Here is a 25439-nt window from a genome sequence, read left to right as displayed (position 1 = left end):
AATGTTTGCCCAATGAGGGGATGGAAAGGCACCAGCCAACCTCAAAGCAGTGTGATGAGAGCAATTTAAGGACTGGGATCCCAGAACATCTGAGGTACCGACTTTCTGCTGGTGTTTATGTGCTGGGCACTGAATCAGTAGCTTCTGCGTTATCTCATTTACATTCATAGCAGCCTACGGGGCTGCGTAAAGTAGAGGTAGCAGTGGAACTCGAGTCATAGACCGAGGTCTAACAGAGTGCCTGTTTTCCTTGCGGTGACCTTGAGCAAGGAGCTTGTTGAATTTAAAGCCTCAAAGATTTACAGTTGTAAAGTGGGCATTCCCACCTCAGAGGATGGTTGTTAGGATTCAACAAGATATCAAAACATCCCTTAGTCCAGTCCTAGTTTAGTAGGTGCTCAAGGCACAATGAATATATTTCTATATGCAATACAAGTAAGCACATTGAGACCCACGAGGGCATAAGCCGTGAAGATCAGGGCCCGTGCTCTTTCCTTCATCCTTGTAACCCCAGCACCCAGCACATATGCTGAGGAAGGAGTTGTTGAAGGAACAAATGGAAAATAAGTAATATGCCAGGGTTGAACGAGCCAGTACCTGATGGAGCCAGAGGGCCAGCCCAGGTCTTCGTGACTGCACCTCCCAGCTCTCTGAGAGACACTTGACTCTAAGATGGATTGGGGACGGTGGGGTAGCGATGACAGGTATGTTAGCCTGCTTGGGATGCTATAACAAAATACCACAAACTGGGTGGCTTATTAAACAATAGAAATTTATTTCTCACAGTTCTGGAGATCAAGGCGCCAGTTGAGTTGGTTTTTGGCGCGAGTTCTCTTCCTGGCTCGCAGACGGCTGCCTGTTCACAGTTGCTCACACAGCAGAGAGAGTGCGAGCACTGTGATGTCTGCTTCGAAGGACATCAGGGCCCTACCCATACGACCTCAATTACTCCCTTAATTCACCTTAATTCCTCCCACGTAGGTCCCTGTCTCCAAACACAGTGATGCTGGGGGTAGGGCTTCAACATCTGAATTTTGTGGGGGGCACCGTTCTGTCCCCAAGCAGACTGTGACAGCCGTCTTTCCTGTAGGCACCCTCTGTGAATGCTATGACGAGCTGGGCAATCGCTACCAGCTGCCTATCTACTGCCTTTCGCCACCCGTGAACCTGCTGCTGGAGCACACGGAGGAGGAGAGCCTGGAGCCCCCGGAGCCCACGCCCAGCGTGCGTCGCGAGTTCCCACTAAAGGTGCGCCTGTCCACAGGCAAGGACGTGAGGCTCAACGCCAGCCTGCCCGACACGGTGGGGCAGCTCAAGAGGCAGCTGCATACCCAGGAGGGCATTGAGCCATCCTGGCAGCGATGGTTCTTCTCCGGGAAGCTGCTCACAGACCGCACGCGACTCCAGGAAACCAAGATCCAGAAAGATTTTGTCATCCAGGTCATCATCAACCAGCCCCCGCCACCCCAGGACTGATGAGCCCACGAACCCCTGGGAAGAGAGGCCAGGGGGCCCTCTGCAGGGCTGAGAGGCCTCCGGATGGAGCACCAGGCCCCCCCACCTTGCTGCTGCCTTCTTTAGGGGCACCTCCTGCTGTACGGCTGCTGGATGAGATGTGAAGGGACCCTGCCTCCCCGGAACACCATGGGCCACCAGTGCCCAGCACCCAGGAAGCAGTGCTGCCACACAGGCCTTGCCAACCTTGTCAGAGAAAAGACGGACTGGAGCCCTCCAGCCTGCCCTTCTCCCGTGGCAGGTTCGAGCCATGAGGGCTAGCCCGGAGGCCCCCGGAGCCCAGATTGGTCATCTGGTACTGCCAGCTGAGCTCACTCCGGTTTTCTGCTCAGGGTCTGAAGCAGCTGCTGTCTCCCTCCCCTGCCCTCACCCCTTAACTCTGCCCTGGGTACATTGCCAGTCCCTTAGAGGGGAGGGGAGGGCACCGCTCATGAGCCCCAAGGGCAGGGAGCGTGAGGCCGGCCTCTGCCTCTCCCTGCCCCCAGCACAATTGGCAGAGATCAGGCAGGTGGCCAGACAGCTGGGCTGCTGTGGCAGGGGTCTGCAGCACAGGGCCATCTCCTGGCTGTGACCCAAGCGGTGGGGGTCTGCAGCCAGTTTCATGGCCCCACAGCAGGTCCCTGTGTACAGACATATCTGCGTATTTATCAATAAAGCCTTTTGCTCCTTCCTTTTCTTTTGTCTGGTTTTGACTTTGGGTTCCCCTGCAGCTTCGTGGAGCCCCAGCGCCAGTTCTGGTGTGGAAGCAGGTGGGTGCACAGCCTCCCCAGCTGCTCGGTGCAGCAGAGAGTACAGTGGAGCAAGCCTTGAACTCGAGTGTTTGGACCCTGTGTTCTCAGGGCTCCTCGGGAAAAACCACTTAACCTCTGAACCCACTTTGCTTATCTTTAAAGTGGATGTGATGCCACCTGCCCTCCCTCCTCCCTCAGTTGCTGGGAGGATTAAATGGGATAACAGATGTGAAGAAGGCAGCATCTCAAGAAGGTGGTGTTAGTTACCTTCTGGTCTGCTCCTGCCGCAAGAGGGTGCTGGCTTCCAGCTCCAGCCCCTGAGCCAGGCCCTCAGGACTAAGGTATGTGTGCAAATCTTGGAGATACTGCAGCCGTGGTGATGTTAAAGCAAAATCTCTGACAAATTGAGGTTTTGAGCATGTGTCGGATTGCCAGCAAGGCAACCAAAAGAAAAAGGAGCCATTCCTGTGCTTCTTGAGGGAAACATGTGCATGTGGTTAGAGAACCACAGAGCTGTGGTGGGTGTGGTTCACTGGCTGGTTAAACCTGGGTCATGATGACCAAGGCTGGCTGCCACAGTTCCTGGTACGGGACTGAGCAAGTTAAGGTCTGTTTTTTCTCTAATTGGGAGTATTTTTCTTTCTCGGTGAGCAGGCTGGACGCCGGTAAGGGTGGCCTGACTGGGAAATAGGAGGAAAGGGTGATCAGTTGGAGCTGGCGTCCTGGTCAGCGGGGCTTGGCACTGCGCTCTGGCCCTTGCCCTGGCTTCTTGAGACCCCTCTTGAAGCAAGACCCTGTAAGTCCCGCACAGGCCCCCTGAAACTGACGGGTAGATGGGTGAGGTTTGTCAAGGATTAATGGACATGCAGCCAAATGCAGGGATGCTCTGGTAGGGGGCGCAGTGGAACCCCAGAGAGGCAAAGGCCTTCATGAGCTGTGGGCAAAGAGGTAGCTAACTGCCCTTACCCCAGCCCGAGTACGCCCGTCCAGACAAGGCGGTCTGCCCTCCCCAGAGCCAGCAGGGCCTGTTCACAGGACAGCCCGGGGACACAAGCCTGTGTTGGGTTCCCACATTTGGCTTTCAGAACCCCTCTCTAGTACTGACTAGGCACGGTTTCCCGGCGTCCAGCAGGTGGCACTGCCATCAGGACCAGGGGCAGCCAGCTGCCCTGGCTAAGGACCAGCTGGGCCCAAGCACTCAGGACAGAGGCCGGGCAGGCTCCTTCTGCGGCCCTGCCCTCAGAGTGCTGTGGCCTCCCGCTCCAATAGGCTAAGGGTTGGGGGGGCAACTGCCCTGCCTCCCCCTGCTCCCTGGGGCTGCTCCGGGTGAAGGTGACAGGTGGGGGAGGCAGGTGGAGAATTGGGCCAGTGAGCTCATAGCAAAGGCACCCAGCAGGGCGGGGGTGGGTGCCCGGTCTATAAAGCCCCCATGGCCCTGCGACCTACAGCGGCAGCTTACAGACGGCGGGCACCATGGCAGGCTCTGAAGCGGTGCAGAGGGCCACGGCGCTAATTGAGCAGCGGCTGGCGCAGGAGGAGGAGAATGAGGTATGGGCAAGGCTGTGGGGTCCCCGGGGTTTTGAGGAGATCCAGCTCTGCTGTCAAGGGAAAGAATAGCCTGGCTGCCACACCTGTGGTGGGAAGGAGGACAGTTGTCCCCAGGGGCCCACTGGCCCCATTGTAGCCACAGGGTGCTCCTGGTGGAGGGGGTTGCTGGCGGTGGGAGACTGAGGCTTCAGCCCCCAGAACGGAGGGACTTTGAGGTGGGCGAGCCAAGCTGGGCTCCCCAAGACACTGCCCACCCACCTGGGCATTGAGGAGACAGGCTTGGCTGCACAGAGGGAGACAGCTAGGGCCCTGCCTAGGAATGCAGGAAATTGGGGCCCTGAGATCCCCTAGCTGCTGGGTGGGAGGCTGGGACAGGAGAAACTTCAGTATTTGGTCACTGAAGAAGAATACAAACTGAGAGCAGAGTGAGGGAGGGATGCTGGGAAACGGAGCATGGCTTTTCCCAGGACTGCCAGCCACACACGGGGAGGACTTTGGAGGACGGGTCTCTGGGCAGCTGCATTTTCTCTGGAATAAAGAAGTGGGAGGAGGAGCGTGCCAGCTTTTCCTACTCTTCATTTTATTTAATGCTTGAGCTAGCATCTGCTCTGAGAGGGGGAATGAGAGGACCAGTCAGGCCAGCCCCTGCCTCCTTTTTACCAACCCCGCATTTATTTTAGCCAACATCTGTCAGGGGCACAGTCAACTCAGAAACAAGGCAGAAGGAAGAGATGGTGAAATAGAGATGTTAAATCAGAAGTGAAGGAGCACAAAGGGTGGGGGAGTTGTTCCCACGGTGGGCCCTCAAGGACTTCTCTGTGGACAGGAGGGCATTTGAGCGGGGCCTTCAGGGGGTGAGTGGAGATTAGGAGTGGGGAGGGTATTCCGGGCTGATGAAATGACAGGCACTGAAGGTTAGGTGAGTGAAAGCGTGACTGTTACATGAGAACATCTGATGGCAGCGGCTAAAGCTGGGAAGGGAGGCAGGACAAAAACCAGAGAGGGCCATTGTGAACGATATTTATTCTGTGGGCAATGGGGAGCCACTAAAGGTTGTTGAGGGAGGGAGGGGCACGCTATCTGACCTATTTTAGGAAGGCAGCTCTGATAGCCCTGACAAAGCCTTGTTGGAGGGGGAAAGATTGGCCCTAATAGGATTGGGAGGGAGGAGATAAATCAGGTTAGAGGTAGACTCCATTCAAAAAAGGAAGGGTGACTGAATGGGCTGAGGGAGAGGGAAGGGTCAGGACTCCAGTGGAAGAAGAGATGAGGACTAGGGAAGGGAGGGCAAGCTTGTGGGAGAAGAGCTGGGAACGAGCCTGCTGAGTCCTGGTGGAGGCGTCCCTGGTTTTCCAGGAATGCCACTTCTCACTCCCCCAAGGGCATGTGCACCGGTGCCGGGCAGGTGAGTCATGCCTGTGCCATTTTGAGAGAACTGGACACAGACCTTCGGCAAGGGAACATGCAGCAGTCCTCATCCATTCATTCATCTAACAAATATAGCAGCAGGGCTCTGAGGACACCAGGTGCCCACACAGCCAGCCTTCCCATCGCGTACCTCCCCGTGCCAGGCACTGTACTAAACATTGTACAGGCATACTGCCATTTAATCTGTACAACCATTTATAAGTAAAGTGGAAGTTTTGTTATGTTTCACCAACTAGCATCCAATTCAATAAGCATTTATTGAGCACCTACAGTATGCCAGCCCACAAAGACAAATCGGAAGCCAGGGGGCCGTAGTCCGGGTCAGACATGGATGGGCATTAGACTCCCCAGTTGTTCCCACCAGCACCCAGCCCTGCAACATCCTCAGGGGAGAGCTTCTGTCCAGCCTGCGCCCTCTTCTTGGGTGGGAAGGGAAAGGGTCCTGGAGACCAGCCCAGGGGATGGTGCTCTGGTGTGGGGAGCTTACTGGGTCAGGTCGTCACTGAGGACTTAGGGGTGGGCAGAGATGCTGAGCCCTCCGCTATCATCCATTCATCCATTCATTCATTTATTCTCCTAACATTCGCTGAGCACCTGCTCCATGTTAGGCCCTGGTGTAAGTGCTGGGGATACTAAGATGATTGAGACCCCAGCCCACCCTCTGGCTGCTCCACGGGGAGCCCAGCCAGGGTCCCACATGCAATAGTAGCTGTAGTCCTAGGTCATCCTTTGTCCACGGGAGAAGATGCAGTGTTTCAGGCGAGGCCAACACTGGGGAGACCTCAACTCATGTAAACCCCACATGGAAGTGAGAGGCCAGTAGACAATAAGACCTTTCAAATAAAGACCTGGGAAATCAGCCCTCGAAACGACCCTTGAAGAGTGTAACACCGGAGCTCAGTGGGAAATACAAAAGGCAGCTGAGAGCTCTGTAAGGGTGGCCATTCCTCCCCAGCTGGCATCTTAATCAGCACCCTCTAACCAGGGCACATGTTCCTGGTGCGCTGGGCCTTCAGAGATAGAGGTGCCAGCTCTTCACAAAGAGTGATTTCCTTTAGAAGAGAGAAGGAGGCCATCAGAAGTAGTCCAGGCAAGCTGGAACTACACATAGAGAGGAGTTTCACCCATATTTCTACAATGAGAATAAGGTTAGTACTTAGAAAGCTGGGGGACTGTGGCTGTCATCACTTAGGTTCCCTGAGAGCAACAGTTTCCACGCTATAGGATTTCACAGATCAGTAAAATCTGAGGGGAAAAAAAAATTGGGATCTGACATAGAGTTGCCAAATTTTAGTATTGCCAAGTAAGCCATTTAAAACATAACTCTCACCTCTTATCAATTATTTTATCGAAGTAAATTTTTAATGCCAAAAAGTTTTTAAAAATAATCTCAGTGCTTGAAAAGGTAAATATATTTAATTTCATGAAAACTCATTCCAGTAGCTTTTAATTTTATTTTGCTGGGGGTTCAGGGCAGTCAGCGGGCAGGTGTTTGAGCTGGGGTTTGGGTTGGGGTCAAGGTAGGGAACGGGAAATTGTCCCCTTTTGGGGGTCTCTCTAGGAGCCCTGCTCTGGCCAGGGGCCTTTCAGGACCGGTCAGGAGTGAGGGCAGAAGAAAGACTCTGAGGTACACAGGAGAATGTCCTTGGGGGGGTGTCCTTGAAGTAGTTGGGGGAGAGGCTACCTGCCGCTCCAGACGCTGTGCACAGGCCCCAACACACATCCTCTCCTTGCTCACTAGAAACTCCATGGAACCGCCCACCAGAAATTGCCCATGGACATGCTGGTGTTGGAGAATGAGAAGCACCAAGGAGCTCAGAGTCTGGCCTTACAAAAGGTTAAGGTAAGTGTGGGCAGAAGCCAGTGTCCACACTCAGGAGACAGGGCACACAGCTCTGGCCTTGCTGCTCCTGGTGTGGTCCTCAAAGCAGCAGCTCGGCTTGCCCCGGGAGCATGTTAGCAATGCAGCATCTCTGCGCCAACCCCAGAACTGCTGAGTCAGGATCTGTACAGATGGCAGGGAAAGACCCAGTGATGGGACAGCCATATGGCAGGGCACCATGCCGGTGTTAAGGGGCTGCGGGAGGCCGTGTCCGCTGACAGGAGAGAACTCCATGTTGGTAAGAGAAAACCAGTTTCCAGACCACGATGTGGAGGAGGATCCCACAGGATGTGTGTCTCAAAGGGCATCAACCCAGCCACGATAGAAGTTACCTCTGGGAGCGAAGGGCTTTCTCTTCAAAACTGTTATGCTTCTGTATTACTTTTATTTTTAATATTAATCATGTATTACTTTTATGATCGCGCGCACACACGGAATTGCATGGAGACTGAGGGTTTGGACCCTGTTCTGAAGCTCTAGGCTAAGAATTGCCTCTGAGATTCCCTCAACTCGCCCCGACCCCCACCATGGGAAGACTTCGAGCAGCCCCCTCCAGCCTCCCTTGCTCCTGAGCTGAGCCCTCTGTGTCCGGGGCTCATCTGCTTCTCCTAGTCCCGGAAAGGAGAGCTAGATTTGGGTTCTTTTCCTCTTGAGAAGCTCTCCTTATCCTCCCCCTCCAGCTCAGTGCAGGGGTCCCGCACCCCCATGGGCGGGGGTTGACCGGCCATCCCCACTCAGGGCCAAGAGCGCGTGCGCAAGACATCCCTAGACCTGCGGCGGGAGATCATTGATGTGGGCGGGATCCACAACCTCATCGAGCTTCGGAAAAAACGGAAGCAGAAGAAACGAGAGGCCCTGGTGGCCCCCCAGGAGCCGCCTGCAGAGCCCGAAGAGACAGTAAGTGTCTGGGGGAGGATAGTTGTGTGGGCAGGGGGAGCCACCCAGGGCCTGGATCACGGCTGGGCGCCCTCCATGATGGCATTCACACCCTCCAGACTGGTCCTGTGGATGAGGAGACGTTCCTGAAAGCCTCGGTGGAGGGGAAAATGAAGGTCATTGAGAAGTTCCTGGCTGGCGGGGGTTCCCCAGACGCCTGCGATCAGGTGATGTTCCCACCTGCACCTGCCCCCCTTTCACAGCCGTCACCCCCCACCCTGCCCACTTGTGGGCCTGTTGGGGAACAGGCATTGGGTGTCCTTTAGGAGGTGGGCCCTCAGAAGGTTTGGGATGCCCCCTTCCCCACACGGGAATTTATCTAAATCCTTAGACCCTTTTCAGCTTGAACCCCTTCCAGAGTAACAAATGTCATGTGGTTTTTTGGGGGGGAGAAAGAGGAATGGAATCAAATAAAAAGAGTCCAAGATCATGAGTTTGGGGCTTAATCCCATCTCTACCACTCCCCAGCTATGTGACCTGTGCAGGCCCATCATCTCTCCGTGCCTCAGTGTCTTCCTCTGTGAAGCAGCCTGATTCCCTCAGAGCGTGTTATGGGGATAAAATGGAATACTAGTGCCTCGATAAGTGTTTACTGACCGAATGAAAAAAAATCATAAAGCACATGCTAGGATACATTTTTGTGCCATTTGAATAATAACATACTTCTTTTTAAAAATTATTTTTTTTTGTTGTGATAAAATATATGTAACATGGACTGTGCCATTTTAGCCATTTTAAGCGTACAATTCAGTGGTATTGATTACATTTATAATGATGTGCATCCATCACCACTACTTTCAAAATGTTTCCATCACCCATTATACTCTTTTTGGTTTCCCTGAAACGGCCTCTTTCACTTTGTAGGGTGCTCACATCCTGGGATTAAGCAAATTAATGTCACCCCCTTTCAGCCTGCCTTATTGTAGGTTTAGACTGCAGTCCTTTCGGTCCTTTAGACTTCAGACTCTTAATCCTCTTGTTCTAAGCATCTCCTACCTCTGAGCACTGTGCTATCTATTGGGAGTACAAAAAAGGAAAAGACAAGGGTTGAGAGTAGCTGGGACACTCACGCTTCAAGAGACCAAACCCGAAAGCTGACTGCATTGGGGAGGGAGGAAGTTCACTCCTTCTTTGAATCAGTAATCAGGGTATACCTGCCCGTCCTGGCCTTGGGCGAGGCACTCAAAGGAAATAGAGACAAGTAAGACTCAGCCTGCCCTCAAACGCTTTCTCATGGTGGAGGGTTGTCTGGGCCCCCAGGACACCCCTGGCCCACAGGTTTCAAGAAGACAATGGCACTTGAGCTACGTCTTGAAAGAATAGCAAGAATTCATCAAGCACTCATAGGAAGTAAGGGCACAGAGGACAGCCTGGACGAAGGTCTGGCTTGGTGTTCTTGGGGGCAGTGAGAAGGTCAGTGTCTCTAGGGCATAGGAGGTCTCCAAGGCTGGTCTGGCTAGAGCATGAGGAGCTGACAGAACATGGAAGATACGGGGACCCAGCACAAGGGTCAGGATAAAGCTGGGGTTAGGCTGGGGTCTCAGCTTGTTGGGGAGGTGGGCTCAGGCCTGGGGCCAGACGTCAGGCCCTGACAATCTCTCTGGGGACAGTTCCGTCGGACAGCACTGCACCGAGCTTCCCTGGAGGGCCACATGGAGATCCTGGAGAAGCTTCTGGATAGCGGGGCCACTGTGGACTTTCAGGATCGGGTGAGCAGGAGAGCAGGTATTAGGTGGGAGGCAGGAGGTGGGTCTAGCACCAATAGATTCCTTCTCTTTGTGCCAACCTGGGACATAGACAGGCTGCCTCAGGGGACAGGCCCCACTTCTAGTGGGTTGTATGATCTTAGGGCAGGCCGCATCTCCTCCCCAAACGTACTCTGTAATCTTATTTGAACCAGGTGGACCCAAGAGTTCTTATGCTCTGCTTGATGCATTGCCCAGGCACTAGAGTGCCCTGTCCCTTCCCGGGACCCTTACCCTGGTTATCTCCCTGCCCTCTTTGCTCGAGTCCTTTCTTCCAGAACTCCTTCTTCCTTGAGACTCTGCAATTAGGCCCCATTCTTCCCTTCTAGCTGGACTGCACAGCCATGCATTGGGCCTGCCGCGGGGGCCACTTGGAGGTGGTGAAACTCCTACAAAGCCGAGGAGCAGACAGCAATATGAGGGATAAGGTGAGGCAATAGTGCTCACAGATGTTGGGGTGTCTGTGGGGGGCAGGTGGGAGGCAGAGGGCAGAAAAGCCCAAGAAGGCAGGAAAGTAGTGAGCTAGCCAGTTTCTGGAGTGGCTGCAGAGCCCAGGGATGGGTCCCTTCCATCAACTGCAGGGCTTTGGAGACCACCATCTGGGAATGGGAGCAGGAAGAGCAGAGAAGAGGGGAAGAGAAGAGATCCACTATCTTGGGAGCTTTGGGACCTCCCAAAAGATGCAGGATTTGTTTATCCATGCAATCCTTCATCATCCTTCTGTCTGTCTATTCATCCATCCATCTGTTCATTCATCCATCCATTTATTCATCTGTTCATTTATTTATTCATCCTCCATTTTTGTTCATTCATTCCTTTGTATGTCACCTTAAGCAAATAACAGCCTTTGAGCCTCTGTTGCTCATCTGTAAAATGTCTTGCAGAGTTCCTGTGTAGATTAGGTGGGGAAATATATGTAAATTAATTATTTATTCAACATAAGGCTAATGTTTTATAAGCTTTTGCCATGTCTATCACATATTCATCTCTCAATAAATGACATCTATTATAATTATTTAAAAAGGACAGGAGGGTGGCCGGACGGCTCAGTTGGTTAGAGCGTGAGCTCTGAACAACAGGGTTGCCGGTTTCATTCCCACATGGGCCAGTGAGCTGCACCCTCCACAATTAGATTGAAGACAACGAGCTGCCGCTGAGCTTCCAGAGCGGCATCCGGATGGCTCAGTTGGTTAGAGCGCGGGCTCTCAGCAACAAGGTTGCTGGTTCAATTCCCACATGGGATGGTGGGCTGTGCCCCCTGCAACTAAGATTGAAAATGGTGACTGGACTTGGAGCTGAGCTGCACCCTCCACAACTAGATTGAAGGACAACAACTTGGAGCTGATGGGCCCTGGAGAAATACACTGTTCCCCAATATTCCCCAATAAGCTAAATTTTAAAAAATACTTAAAAAAAAAGGACAGAGGAGTGAGTGGTTGTCCACAGCTGGGTGAGAGGGGAATCATAGAAGGCTTCCCAGAGGAGGTGGCATGTAATGTTTCAGAGTGAGACCATTGGCTAGGATAGTAGAAAATTATAGCATTCCCTACCTGCACTCCCAGGGCTAAGGCCACGGCACTAGGACTTGGGGGAGGGATAAGGTTGGAGTTAAGACAGCTCCCCTCCCAGAGCACCACAGTCCAGGCCCCTTCAACTAGCAGTTCTTGCTTCCCCCCACCCAGCTGCTGAGTACGCCTCTGCACGTGGCGGTCAGAACAGGGCACGTGGAGATCGTGGAGTACTTTCTATCCCTGGGCCTGGACATCAACGTCAAAGACAGAGTGAGTGGGTTCCCTCTTGCCCAGGCCCACCCTGCCCAGGCCCACCCTAGGGGTACAGGCATCCTGAGGGTTCACACATGCCCACATGGATCATGCTGAGTATCACACTGGCTCTAGGAAGGCGACAGTGCCCTGCATGACGCCGTGAGGCTCAACCGCTACAAAATCATCAAACTGCTGCTACTGCATGGGGCTGACATGATGACCAAGAACCTGGTAAGTCAATTCCGTCCCTGACTCAGTAAGCAGCGTGCACTGCTCGCCCACGCCCTCTGCTGGGCAGTTGGAGGAAACGCAGAACTCAGCAAGACACCACCTTTCTGACCTTGGAACGCTTCTATAGTGGAGGGTTTCTCTGAGCCCCTGGGGATTTGAGGTCTATCCAGTTTCCCAACTCTCTATATACAGGTCGATGTCCAGAGTGCAAGTACAGAGAAACAGCCTGGAGGGGCGGTTAGGGGACTTCCCAAAGCCCCCAAATAGACCAAAGGGAGTCCTAATGTCCAGGCCCAGGGAAGCCAAACTCATGGACGGACATAGCTGGAAGGAACCTAAGCACCTGATTGGCACGACCATTCCTAGCACACTGTGTTGGTTTCTGGTGGTTGTTGAGTTCTCTTAGGATTCTCTTAGCGATCACAAAAGGGGGGAGAATGGGGGCCCCCTGACTCAAGAAAGGTTAAGGGGATATAGGAAAGTCAGGAGGATATGGGGAAGGTGGAGATGAGGGCTTCTCAATCTTGGCATTATTGACATTTGGCGCTGGATAATTCTTTGTTGTGGGGGTTGTCCTGTGCATTGTAGGATGTTTAAGCAGCATCCCTGGTCTCTACTCAGGACGCCAGCAGTACCCACCCCCACCTACCCCTACTCCCACCTCCGAGTTGTGATAACCAGAAGGTCTCCAGACATTGCCAATTGCTTCCTCTTGGGAACCACTGGATGGCACCTCCTGGTACAGACTTCTGAACAGTGACAAGATCTCCTCTTGGTTCCCCCAGGCAGGAAAGACTCCCACGGACCTGGTGCAGCTGTGGCAAGCTGACACCCGAAGTGCTCTGGAGCACCCCGAGGCAGGGTCAGAGCAGAACGGGCTGGAGGGGGCTGCTGGGAGTCGACCAGCGACCCCCCAACCTGTGCCAGCCCAGTAAACGCCTGCCCCAGCCCAGCTCAGCACCTGGCCCGTCTCCTGCATGCAGCTGGATGGTAATATGAATGGCCTCCAAACCTGAGCCATTCCTCTGCGTAAGATCCAAGAGCTCCCACAAGCTACTACAATAAAAAAGTCATTTTGCTATGTGTGATGTTTGTTTCTATTTGTGTCTGAAATATTTAGGAATGCAAGAATGAGCCCCTTGAGCCATCCCTGCTGCTTTTCCTACCAAGGCCTCTTCCCTTTGTTACCTCTCTTCCCAAGTCCCAGCATCGATCAGCTTCACGATGCACTGTCTTGGGATCCCTCCTGGTAACTGCTGTCCTGTGGGGCTCTGTGTAGCCAGCTCAGGCCTGTCATGTGGCAGGTTTGGCAGGAGGAGCCAGGGAGGGAAGTGGGGTGGGGCAGCCCAGAGGCTGCGGATCGCGGGCATCTTCCCATTCAGATCTGCCACACCTCTCACAGGGCAGGGCCAGTCAGATAATTGGCTCCTCCAACCAACCATGGAACTGCCAAGTGGAAGCTGGCAGGGCTCCTGGCTTTGGGACAGGGCATTATGGGAGGAAGGGGCAGGCCCCACTGGAGACACTCATTAGTGTCGGGACTCCAGGAATCAGCCCTCCTTCTGGTCCGAGGGACATTGGGTGGTGGCATTTCTCCAGCTGCTCCCCAGGAAGAGGAGGAAGCCCCTGAGACCTATAGACCTAGCTCTTCTCTCTGTGGTCACCCAGTGCAGCCTGCCCCAGGGCCGACAAGTCAGGGGGCAGCAAATTTTTAACTAGACACATTGATCATTAACGGGGGTAGAAAGGAATCCAAACTCAGCCTCTTGAGGGCAGAGCCTAGCTGGGCCTCAGGCCTCCCATGGCAATGCTGGGCCCCCGAGTCTGGTTCTCTGTGAGGCAGGGCCTGAGCAGGGGCTTGTCTAGGAATGTGGGGGGCTGGGCCTCAGGAGAGGGGAGGAAGGTAGACATTGCTGGCATCTACCCCGCTGTGACCACCCCCTTCACTGCCACAGCAGAGGTGGACTATGGGAAACTGGAAGAGAATCTGCACAAACTGGGCAATATCCCCTTCCGCGGTAAGTAGACCTGTCCGTTGTGGGGGTCAGGAGAGATGTGAATGAGCCTGGTCTCCGCAGCTAGAGACCAGAAGAGGTACCTGTTAGGCACGGCTGGAGGAATGAATTGCGGGAGACCAAAACTGGTCTTATTAGAATTTATTTGGCTTGAGCTGCGGGAGGTCAGATTAGAAAAGACAGTAACTTCTTCGAGTGAAACGGGTATGGAGTTTTGTTAGGGGGAGGTATACAAGGAGCTGTTGCTCTTCAGTGCTTCAGGGGCTTTCCCTTGCATTGGGTTTCAGGGTGTGGCCATGTCCTCTGGCTCCATATTCTTGTTCTCATGCTGTTGTCTGGGAATATTCAGGTCTGTTGATCACGAGCTCCTGAGAGAAGAATACAAGCCAGTAGGTACAAACGAGCAGGGAGCAAGACAGGACGAGCAGGGAGCAAGACAAGACGGCTTCTAAGATAAGATGGTTCTATTCAGCACATTCTGGGCCATTTCTCTAGGCCTAAGGCGGTTTCAGCCCTTGGCCTGCTCCTGGCCTAAGAATACATAGGCTCTGTCGGGCTGCTCAGGAACAGAACCCCAGGATCGTTTTATTTTGGGAGAGGAACAGGGGACACTGGTCTGGAGTCAGGAGACAGGTGAGAAGCTCCCTGCTGGTTTGTGACCTTGACTGAATCTCTCCTGCCTTAGTTTCCCCAGTTATAAACTGCTTAAAGTGCCTTCTTAGCTCCCAGCATTATTGTGGGGATCAAACTAGATAATGGGTGTGAAAGTCCTGGTCAACCCGGCACTGTGCAGGTGTGAGGGCAGCCAGGGTGTCACGTGGCAGCGCAGCCAGCAGTCTCACCTCCCTCAAAGCCTTGTTCACACTCACGCTTCTGGCGGAAGCCACCCTTGGCAGGATTAATTCCTGTTCTGTATCCTCTGACTCATTTCCCCTTTTACACATGGGTCTCCCCTCTCTGAAGCCAGGGACCAGACCATGATTTGTGACACTCAACATACAACACAGCCACAAGTACAATAAATGAAAATAGAAGGTAGAAGAAATGACAAATTCCTCCCATTCTTCCCTGGCCACCCTCTTCCATTACTCATGACAGTTCCCTGAGGCAGGACTCTCAATAGCCCCATTTCGCAGATGGGAAGCTGGGGCTCAGAGAGACCCAGTCATTTGCCCAAAGTCACTTCCTAGTACATGGCTGAGCTGGGATTTGAACCCGGGTCTGACTACACAGCCACGTTCAATTTCACTCCACTGCACTGACTGCTGGGTTGCTAGACTAAATGATTTCCACAGAGTCTGGTTGGCACCAGCTTTGGGAATAGAGGGGCTCCAACTGAGGCAGTGAGTCGAGCAGGTAAGAACACGGACTCTAGATTCAAATCACAGCTCTGCCACAGACTTAGCTGTGAGATAGTCTCTAAACCTCAGTCTCCCCATCTGACACATGGGAGTAATAATGTCCATCTCATAGAATGGCTGGGAGAAAAATCTGAGAGAATGCAAGTGGAAGCATAATGTAAATTATAAAGAGCGGTGCATTGGAAAGTACTGATTCCAATGATAACAATTATTAGAATGACAGTACGATTGGCACTGTGGACGAAGCTGCTTGAGGACAGTATCCGCTAGCCTGACTGACACCCCATTGATATCTCAGTGCTGAGGTGATGTGACCCTCCTTAGAGGACAATGAATGCTCTGTGGACACCCACGTTGTGCGGTGACACACATTTTTTCTGGGGCTCAGCTCTTTGGGGCCAGAAGGTGTGAGCTGAGGCCTGGTTCTCTTGAAGCAAAGTGAGAAGCTTCTTGAATTTCTAAGAGGAGAGAAGACTGCTTCATTTTCCAGGTTCAAGGACACCCTAGTGTAAGGGGCAGGAAGGGTGGACTTTGCATCTGATGTCTGCCTGCCACCCAGAGAATCCACAGAGAACCCCCAGGTTCTTTGGACCCCAAGCCCCCTGCGGAGGGCCTGGTGGAGGCTGGCAGTATGGCTGCAGTGGACTTGGCGGCCAGGGCTCACATGTGCCTGCTAGTACATCTCCCACACAACCCACATAGGTGCTTGCTCCCCCCTCATCTCTCTCTCTTACCCCCAAACGCATGTGGTGGGGGGCAGCGAGCTGTGTAGAAAGATCCCAGCATCTGGAATTAGAAGACCAGGCAAGAATCCTAGTTCTGCCAGTTACAATGAGTTTCCTCGTTTCAGAATGGGAACCGAGCCACAGGCTACAACCCATTCCGCCCAAGGAGCTCAGTACATACGGCCCTGGCACAGAGGATGTAGGGCCAGAGGGTACTTTCACTGCTCCCAGCACATAGCCAGAATGCCCAGAAGGGAGCAGTGAGCCACTTTAGCTCTAAAACCCGTGTTTCTCTTGCCTGATCCTGGCCCAGCTTTGCAGCCCAACACTCAGAGGCAGAGGAGGGAACCATCACATATCACATGGCCAGAGTCTCCTGCAACAAGTTCAACATCCTCCAAAGAGGAGGTGGGAACCTGCCCTTGATGAATCAGTGAACAGTTAGAGATTGTTCTGGAAGGCATCGTCTGAAATTGTGTAGCTTTTTTATTTTTATTTTTTTTATTGTTTATTTGTACTCATTATTTGAATATAGATATTCTTTTAAAATAAAAGTTATAACTAGAGACTGGGGGTGGAGTTGTTGCAGAAGAGCCATTTGGCCCTGAACTCACTCCCACAAACAACCTCAGGGATGGACTTTGAATTGTTATTTCCAAATGAGGTTATTGGCCAACTACAGAGCTACTCCTGTCGGACTGGGGAGATGATGTTCCCTGTAGAACTTTGAGCTTGTGTCTTATTCCCCTAGTATGTAGACTAGCCCTTGGTTTCTTGTGATAAGGGAGGATATTGTTGTGTATATTAAAGCCATTACTTTGCTAAATGTTTTGTTTAAAATATCACAATTTTGATAACCCTATTTTGGCATTTTTTCATTAAAAAAAAAATGTGTTAGATGCCTCTGGGTGAAATAATGGAGTGGCCCAGGCCCATTTCCACCCCCAGAGGCCCTATATGTCACTTGGGATTGTGGCCCAGGATGTCAGTTACCTGTACGTAAGGAGAGCCTGGCTCACCCTTTCACCACCTGCACTGTGGCCATTTATGGGGGTGGGTGAGTGGTGGTGGCAAATTGTGGGTTTACAGATGCATCACTAAGGCAAGAGGTAGCAGCCCCCATCCTGGAATGGCCCCAGATATGTGGGACCCAGTGACATCTTCCGTCCTACCTGCTCTGCCCTCTCAGCCCTGATCATCTTGCCTCAATTGTGACCTCATGTTATTCTAGAATGAGCTTCTTGCTGGGTCCTTTTACCTTCTGTACCCTGCTCTGTAATGGTGTTGAGGGGTGCAAGTGGGGATGGAATACGCTGGACTGGCAGCAGGTGTGGGCCCTGGATGGAGGGAGATAATGACGTCAGACGGCCAGGAATGGAGGCCAGCCCAGACAAGAGGGCCCTTCAGCCATGGCCAATCTGATCCAGCAGCTTCTGCTCCCTGGGGGCCACTGGATGGTAAGGGAAATAAACCAAAGACTAGAAGACAAGAAGGACTGAGTCATAAGGTAGTTCCAGTTCCAGTTTTTTGAGATACCTACATACTGATTTCCACAGTGGCTGCACCAATCTGCAATCCGATGTCGGAGGGGTGATAGATTAGGGCAAGGGGGCTGTCACTTTGTGAAGGGGTGTAAATGTCTATTACATTGTTTTGTACACCTGAAACTAATAATAATAAAAAAGAAGGACTGAATTGCAGAATGGGTCACAGAGGGCAGAAGGGACTCAGAGTTGGGGAAGCTGCCCTTCCACTGACCATGGGGACAGTGTCAGGGTAGGAGACAGAACCTGGGCCTTAGGCAATGTCTGCCAGGCTAGACATGAGGGATGCTGTGGCCTCTCCCCACCCCACCCCCCACCACCTTCCTCACAATGGGGTTCATTGCTGAGGTGGGAGGGGCATCCTAGGGAGGGTGCCAGGGGAGACCTGCCTGCCAGACACTTTCAGGGAGCCTGCCCTTTTAAGCATGAAACATACCATCTGGGCTCCCTACTTCCAGTGTGCTCCTAGCTCTGCCTGCCTGGTGTAGGGTCCTGGAGACCTTCTTGGAGCTCATCCAGCAACCATCATGCAAGGTGGTGCTGGGCACCGCCCTCTTACTCGGAGGTGGAGGCCTCATGCTGTGGATTCAGAGGAGGAAGAGAAGGATGCCAGTCTGTGGGTCTCCACAAGATAAGCATGAGCCACAAGGATGCCACAACGCACAAAATGAGAGCTGGATCAAATCTCACTTTAGCCGCCTTTCCGAAGAGAAGCTGGCCACCTGCAGCACGGCTGCTCCCCAGCCTGAGAGTGGCAGCGGAGAGGCCAGCACAACAATTCACATGGAGACCTTTACCACGAGGCAAGGAGAAGCGGGCACAGCTCTTCACCGGGAGTCCTTCACCAGCAAGCAGAAGATGTCTGGGTCCTCAGTGGAGAAAGAGACCCACAAGGAGTCTGGAAAGTCCTCCTCCACCAATGAAGCTACGTGGGCCGCCGTGGCTGCTTGTACCAAAGAGATTGACACCAAGGGGCGGCAACTGGCTAACTCCATGTTGCAGCGTGCCACGGTTTACCAGAACTCGGGCCACTTAGAGTCCAAGGACATCAACCAGGAGGAACTGAAGGCCCTTGAGGAGGTGGAGATGAAGCTGAAAAGCAATTTCCTCACCCAGCGGGAAACCACTGTAGCTGGTGTGAACCACACACACACCTTCTATGGACATAGTCACCATAGCCACCAGGGTTATCCAAGCCAGTCGAGCTACCAGAGCCACAGCCTGCCTAACCGCAGCCACCAGACCTATCACCCCTTCAAAGCCACCTAACCATGGATGGAAACACCCCTTCCCCCGACAGGGCTGGCACACAATCACAGGCCTGTTTTACCTCCTATGGGACAGACTGTGTGGCCAAGGGTAAGATGCTGCCGCCCCAATCCCTTCTTCCTCAGGCCCTTACAGGGGTCCTGGGCCTCTTAGACCCCATGAGTGAGGTCTGTCACAGAGGATGGCCCCTAGCGGAGGGAGAGTTGGGAGGAAACAAAGCAGCTGAGACAGACTCACAGGCTCCTGTATGTCCACCGAGAGCAGACAGACAAGGCAGATCTCAGGAGCAGCTGAGAGCCCCACACTGACGCCACAGGCCTGGAACTGAGCCAATAAAGCTTTGTACACCCTCACTCTGAGTCTGGGGGCTCTGTGGCCAGCCTCAGGGCTGCGCAGGGATGGGGGAAAGGAGGGTTCCTTCTCCCACAGTTCTCTTGGTGTGGGCCTTGGCCTGGGGCCTTTTCACTGGGCTGACTCGAGATGCCATAAAAGGGCTTCCCCTGGTCTCAGGTCTGGGGATGGGATATCTCCAGGGGGCTTCACATCCACCAACCTGCTGTTGTCAGGTGTGGGGACAGAGCCAGGAGTGCAGTTTCCAGGCTCTCGGCCTCACATGGAAAAGTGCTCACTCGGGTGGTGGATGGCCATCAGCTGTGGCTAGTTAGCCGTCGGCTGTGACCAGTGAGCCATTGGGCACTAGTATAACTGCTGTGGCTAGGCTAGCAGCAAATGGGGGCTAGCAAGAAGATGGTGGCTGAGCCTGCAAGCGGCACAGTGACGGTTGCGAACAGTGTGGCTCCTGCTTCCTGTGTCTCCAACCCAGCCGCCAGCGAGAATATAGTGGTATGACTCCCCTATCTATGGCTCCGTGGGTGTTCCTTTTTGGCTTCACCATGTCCTGCGTTCTTATGAGGGGAGCGGGACCGGAGACCCCGCATGACATCCCATACGACATCAGGGAAGGAGGAAACAGCCAGGCATTGCAGGGAGAGGTGGAGACAGACCTCTAGAAGCAAATTAGTGAGCGGGGTGATGTAGGCCCCTGTCTTCTTGGTGCCATCCTCACCCCGTCTACGGCTTCTCCAGTTGTGTGGCAGCCCACGCTGCAGTTCTCTCTCCACCTGCCTGCTCCCTAGGCCCACTGGGGTATGTGTTAGTCTCTCTTCTTGCTTGTGTTAATGTTGGGGCTGGAGCTGCTCTGCTGGTACTACTACTAACTAGTTAGCAGCTCTGTGGGGACAGAGCCAGGAGAGCAGTTTCCAGGCTCTCAGCCTCACGGGGAAAGTGCTGGCTTGGGTAGTAGATGGCCATCAGCTGTGACTGGTTGGCCATCAGCTGTAACCAGTAGCCAATTAGCCACTGATACAACTGCCATGATTCCATTGGTTGGTTGGCAGGCAGAGAAGTGGACGGTGGATTGCGGATTGCGTGGATCCTACTTCGTGTGTGTCGCTCGGCCACCAGCGAGAATATACTGGTATAACTCCCCTATCTATGGCTCCATGGGTGTTCCTTTTTGGCCTCGCCATATCCTGTGTTCTTATGTGGGGAGCAGGACCAGAGACCCGGCATGACAAGCTCCCTCTTTTTGAGGATTGTTTTTTTCGAGTTTTAGTATATGCCACATTCTGTGTTACGGCACATCCCCAGACGGATATTTCATTCTGTCCATTTTGCAAATGAGGCACCTGAGGCTCAGAGATGTAATTCGCCTGAGATGGCGCAAACAGCAAGTGACGTCACTGGGGTTAGAGCCCCTCTTTGCCTGACTCCAAAGCCCAAAGGTAGGGTCTGACCCTACCTCTGAAACGCTCTCTGTATCTCACTGTCCCGATCTGTTCCTATCTATCTAGCTCTATATCTATCTAGCTATCCCTATCTATTTCTGACCGCAGCCCCACGCCCATCATCCCCGGGTGGGTCCACCTCTCTCATGCTTATCCCTGTCCTCTCCCCACATCTTCTGACACTTTCTGTGCTGTCCTGCAAGCCCGGGACTCTCCTGCTTCCTCTTCCGGGGTCCCAAGAAGCCATTTCTGGGGCAAGGGGTGACCCCCAGTGTCGTGCAGGGGATCCTGCCGACTTCGCCATGTGTCGTGCGGGGCGGCCTGCGGGGTCTCTGGTCCCGCTCCCCACATAAGAACGCAGGACATGGTGAGGCCAAAAAGGAACACTCACGGAGCCATAAGTAGGGGAGTCATATCTCTATACTCTCGCTGGCAGCTGGGTTGGAGAAACAGGAAACAGGAGCAACACAATTCTCAACCCTCACTGTGCCGCTTGCAGGCTCAGCCACCATCTTCTTGCTAGCCCCCATTTTCTGCTAGCGTAGCCACGGCAGTTATATTAGTGCCCAATGGCTCACTGGTTACAGCTGACGGCCAACTAGCCACAGCTGCTGGCCATTTGATCACAGTCGATGGCCATTTACTACCTGAGCCAGCACCTTTCTATGTGAGGCCGAGAGCCTGGAAACTGCTTTTTGGGGCTCTGTCCCCACACCCAGTTAGGTAGTTTAAGTTCTGGGGAACTTGAGGGAAGTCAGCTACATGGCACCGTCGAACCCCCGTAATCCCATCACATGGCAGTTTCTTACCTTTTGCATCTATTATGGGTTTACAGGTGGTTCTCAATCTGTGGGCCTCAAACTCCAGGGAGAAGTAGTAATGCCAGTGCTACCAGCAGCGCCTCATTGCAAAGGATGCGTAAATCTATAAACACGCTAAATGCCGTCGATTGGTTTTATGGTACAGAGCTGACAGTATTTGAATGGTTTTGACATTACTAATAAGCGACTTTATATAAATGCTGATATACATGTATATTTAAAATACTTCATAATAAAAGCTTTTTCCCTTTTTTATTTTATTTTTTAATATTAGTTTCAGGTGTACAAAATAACATACTGATTAGACATTTACACCCCTCACAAAGTGATAACCCCACCAAGTCTACTACCCCTCTGACATTGTACATATACAGCTGTTACAATACCATTGACTATATTCCCTATGCTGTGCTCTACATTCTGTGACTATCCCTGGGGTGCCAAAAAAACGTATACACATGACTTGTACTCATCTTTTGTTATTGTTGTATATTGAGTGTTACAATTTTAATACAGGTTTTTCCTTTCTTAAAATGTGTATACATTTTTTTTGCACTCTCTGAATATATATGTGTGTGTGTGTGTGTTTGTGTGTATATTTAATTATAGGTAACATTCAATATTATTCTACATCAGCTTCCAGTGTATAGTGCAGTGGTCAGGCATCTACACAATCTATGAAGATCCCCCAGTAAGTCCAGTACCCATATGGCACCCTACACAATCTATACAATATTATTGATGATATTCCCCATACTGTATTTCACATTCCGGTGACTATTTTGTGACTACCAATTTATACTTTCTAATCCCTTCACCTTTTTCCCATCCCCCAACCCCCTCCCATCTTGCAATCATCAGTTTTTTCTCTATACCTCTGTGTCTATTTATTTTGTTTGCTTGTTTGTTCTGTTCTTTAGATTCCACATACATAAAAGTGAGATCATGTGGTATTTATCTTTCTCAGTCTGACTTATTTTTCTTAGCATAATGTTCTCTAGGTCCATCCATGTTGTTGCACATAGTACAATTTTAATTGGGGTCGATCACACTGGAAAATGTTGGAGGTTGATTAGACAAAAAGCAAGAGTGGTGAAGTTTGGCTTCTAAAAGTGATTGTTAAAATGTATGCATTTATCTGGAAGGCCTAAATGCCTTGTATAAAATTTAAGATTAGCCAATTGTGACTTCAGAATCTTTACTTTTAAAAAGTTTCAAACTGGCAGAATCCAAATAGTCTGTAGTTAGTATTTTACCAAGGTTCATTCTCTGGTTTTGATAACTGTACTACAGTTAGGTAAGATGTACTTGGTAGTGAGTGCTGGTTGAGGGATGTATTGAAATCCCCTGTACTATTTTGGCAACTTCTCTAAAGTTAAAAGTAGTTCAAAGTTAAAAATCAAAAAAGTTTTCAGACAACTTAGTTACTAGTGCATGTTAAAGTTTTATTATACAGAGGGTGCCAAAAAAATGTATACACATTTTAAGAAAGGAAAAAACTATATTAATTGTAATACTCAATATATAGTGATAGCAAAAGATGGATACAAGTCACATTTGACTTCTGCAATTACAAGAAGTGTTCAAAGTGGTTACTATCAGTGTCCAGACATTTCTGATTATGGCGAACTACTGCTTGAGCATAGGTAACATCTCTTTAAATGTGTGTACATTTTTTTGGCACCCCTGGTAGTTGTGCTACAAGGAAAATGGCTTCTAAGCAGCCAACTCAAGTATATACTCCTGGTAAGAATGTTTTTGTAAGAAAAGAGAATGATGAAATCATCCTTAGACTAGAAGAGTAGTTAACAGCTTCTAGACTCTTGTCTGAGAGTCAGCTGGGAGGGTGAGTGGTTTCCCAGATCAAGGCTTAATTCCATTAAAGCTTACCAGCAAATTGTTTAAGCATTTTATCAGGAATGTTCATTTATTCCCAGTGGGAGGTTATGAATTACTCACACAGAAAAAGTTCTTCCCAGACCAGGTTTGGGACAATTTTCCTTTCATACAACAAATTGTCAACACACACCTCAATAGACAGCATAGTAAGGTGTCATGGAATAGGCCGGAATGAGGAGGACACCATCCCTGACCTTGCTGATTCTAGGCAAAGTAGTACAAATGCTATTTAAGAAGAACAAAATGCTGTGAAGGGCGAAGGGGAGGGAAATTGAGGAGAGGCTTTGTGGCTCTCGCAGCACCTGAGGAGCTGCAAACAAGGAGGTGTTCCAGGCAGAAGGGAACAGCATGAGCAAAGGTGTAGAGGCAGGAAGGTGGCAGTATGTGTGGGGGGCCTTGACAGTCAGTTTGGCTGAAGGGCATCATTTAGGGATAGGCAAAAGTAGGAGAAAAAGCTGAAAAGTGACTCCAAAGGCTACAGCCCAGGAGGCCTTAGGAAACCAGCCAGTCCAATTTCTTCCTTTTACAGCAGAGGCCAATTTGAGAAATTTTGCCTGGTCCCTCAGGTGAGGGTGGGGGGAGATTGAAGGGTTCTGAGGACCTCTGTGCATTTTTTTTTTTTTAAATATTCAGTGTATAGTTTCTCCTCACTTTTTTTTTCAGTTTTTAAAAAAATTAATTTCAAGTGTACAAAGCAACATAGTAGTTAGACATTTAAACCCCTCTTAAAGTGATAACACCCCCCCAAGCTACTACCCCCCTGACGTCTTATATAGCTGTTACAATACCATCGACTATTTTCCCTATGTTGTACTTTACATCCCGGGACTATATATAGCTATATATTTAGTTATAGTTGACATTCAGTATCATTCTCAGCTTCAGGTGTACAGCGCATTGGTCAAGCATCTACACAGTCTGTGACGTGATCCCCCTGATAAGTCCAGTGCCCATCTGGCACCTTACATGATCTTTACAACATTGTTGATTATATTCCCCATACTGTATTAACTACCAATTTGTATTGCTTAATGCCTTCACCGTTTTTACCCTCCCCCAACCCTGTTCCCATCTATCACCCTGATAGATCTAGTACCTATTTGGCACTATACCTAGTTATTACAATATTATTGACTATATTCCTTATGTTATACTCCTACCCATCACTACTGTGTCACAACTAATTTGTTCTTCTTAATCCCTTCCCTTTTCACCCATCCTTACCCCCCCTCCCATCTTAAAGAAGTCCCTCTAAGATTCCTTGTAATACTGGTTTGGTGGTGATGAACTCCTTCAGCTGTTTCTTGTCTGGGAAGCTCTTTATATGTCCTTCAATTCTAAATGATAGCTTTGCTGGGTAGAGTAATCTTGGTTGTATGTCTTTGCTTTTCATTACTTGGAATATTTCCTGCCACTCCCTTCTTGCCTGCAAAGTTTCTGTTGAGAAATCAGCTGCCAGTCTTATGGGGGCTCCCTTGTAGGTAATTAATTGCTTTTTCTCTTGCTGCTTTTCAGATTCTCTCTTTGTCTTTAACCTTTGGCATTTTTAAAATTATGCTTTAAATTGGTGTTGGCATCTTTGGGTTTATCTTGTTTGGGACTCTCTGTGCTTTCTGGGTGTGTATGTCTATTTCTTTCACCAGCTTAAGGAAGTTTTCTGTCATCATTTCTTCAAATAGGTTTTCAATTCCTTGCTCTCTCTCTTCTCCTTCTGGTACTCCTATAATGAGAATGTTAGTACACTTGATATTGTCCCGGAGGCCCCTTAAACTTTCCTCAATTTTTTGTATTCTTTTTTCTTTTTGCTGTTCTGGTTGGGTGTTTTCTGCTACCTTATCTTCTACATCACTGGTTAGATCCTCTGCTTCACCTAATCTACTGTTGATTTTCTGTAATATATTCTTCATTTCTGTTATTGTACCCTTTATTTCTGACTGGTTCTTTTTCATGTTTTCCATCTCCATTTTTATGCTTCCTACCTCTCTGCTGAAGTTCTCCCTGAGATCACTGAGCATTCTTTTAACCAGTGTTTGGAACTCTGCGTCTGATAGATTGCTTGTCTCCATTTCGCTTATTTCTTTTTCTGGAGCTTTGTTCTGTTCTTTTATTCGGGACATGTTTCTTTGTCTCCCCACTTTGGCTGCCTCCCTGTGTTTGTTTCTATGTATTAGGTAGGGCTGCTATATCTTCCGGTCTTAGAAGAGTGGCCTTATGTAGTAGGTGTGCTGTGGGGTTC

The 25439-nt window shown here is 50.8% G+C and overlaps 4 protein-coding genes across 7 annotated transcripts in view; all 4 read left to right on the top strand.

Annotated features, from left to right (window-relative positions):
- UBTD1 (ubiquitin domain containing 1) overlaps nt 1-2185 on the top strand; it is a 52035-nt gene extending 49850 nt beyond the window's left edge. For both annotated transcript variants that reach the window (XM_033130421.1, XM_033130422.1), the window contains one exon: nt 1091-2185. In XM_033130421.1, the coding sequence (XP_032986312.1) occupies nt 1091-1476 (386 nt within the window). In that variant the 3' untranslated portion in view covers nt 1477-2185. The remainder of the gene's footprint in view (nt 1-1090) is intronic.
- Nucleotides 2186-2455: 270 nt separating this feature from the next.
- ANKRD2 (ankyrin repeat domain 2) lies at nt 2456-12865 on the top strand. 2 transcript variants are annotated; one of them, XM_033129699.1, is made up of 9 exons: nt 2456-2587; nt 6964-7065; nt 7843-8001; nt 8100-8207; nt 9651-9749; nt 10115-10213; nt 11468-11566; nt 11684-11782; nt 12568-12865. In XM_033129699.1, exons 2-9 carry the CDS (start codon nt 6997-6999, stop codon nt 12715-12717), a joined length of 882 nt encoding a protein of 293 aa, XP_032985590.1. In that variant the 5' UTR covers nt 2456-2587; nt 6964-6996; the 3' UTR covers nt 12718-12865. The 2 variants fall into 2 exon arrangements, with proteins under 2 accessions (XP_032985590.1, XP_032985589.1); XM_033129698.1 differs by lacking the exon at nt 2456-2587 and adding an exon at nt 3408-3794.
- Nucleotides 12866-13294: 429 nt separating this feature from the next.
- The window catches only part of HOGA1 (4-hydroxy-2-oxoglutarate aldolase 1), a 28485-nt gene continuing 16340 nt past the window's right edge, over nt 13295-25439 (top strand). For both annotated transcript variants that reach the window (XM_033131011.1, XM_033131012.1), the window contains exon 1: nt 13295-13800. In XM_033131011.1, coding sequence (XP_032986902.1) covers nt 13584-13800 — 217 coding nt within the window. In that variant the 5' untranslated portion in view covers nt 13295-13583. The remainder of the gene's footprint in view (nt 13801-25439) is intronic.
- Nucleotides 16427-19275, top strand: C16H10orf62 (chromosome 16 C10orf62 homolog). The gene has a single exon (XM_033131014.1). It carries the CDS (start codon nt 18004-18006, stop codon nt 18694-18696), a length of 693 nt encoding a protein of 230 aa, XP_032986905.1. The 5' UTR covers nt 16427-18003; the 3' UTR covers nt 18697-19275.

This window comes from Rhinolophus ferrumequinum, chromosome 16 (genome assembly GCF_004115265.2).
Source record: "Rhinolophus ferrumequinum isolate MPI-CBG mRhiFer1 chromosome 16, mRhiFer1_v1.p, whole genome shotgun sequence".
Lineage (NCBI taxonomy): Eukaryota > Metazoa > Chordata > Mammalia > Chiroptera > Rhinolophidae > Rhinolophus > Rhinolophus ferrumequinum.
The sequence above is the reverse complement of the archived record's forward strand: the minus strand, read 5'-3'. Positions and strand labels throughout refer to the sequence as shown.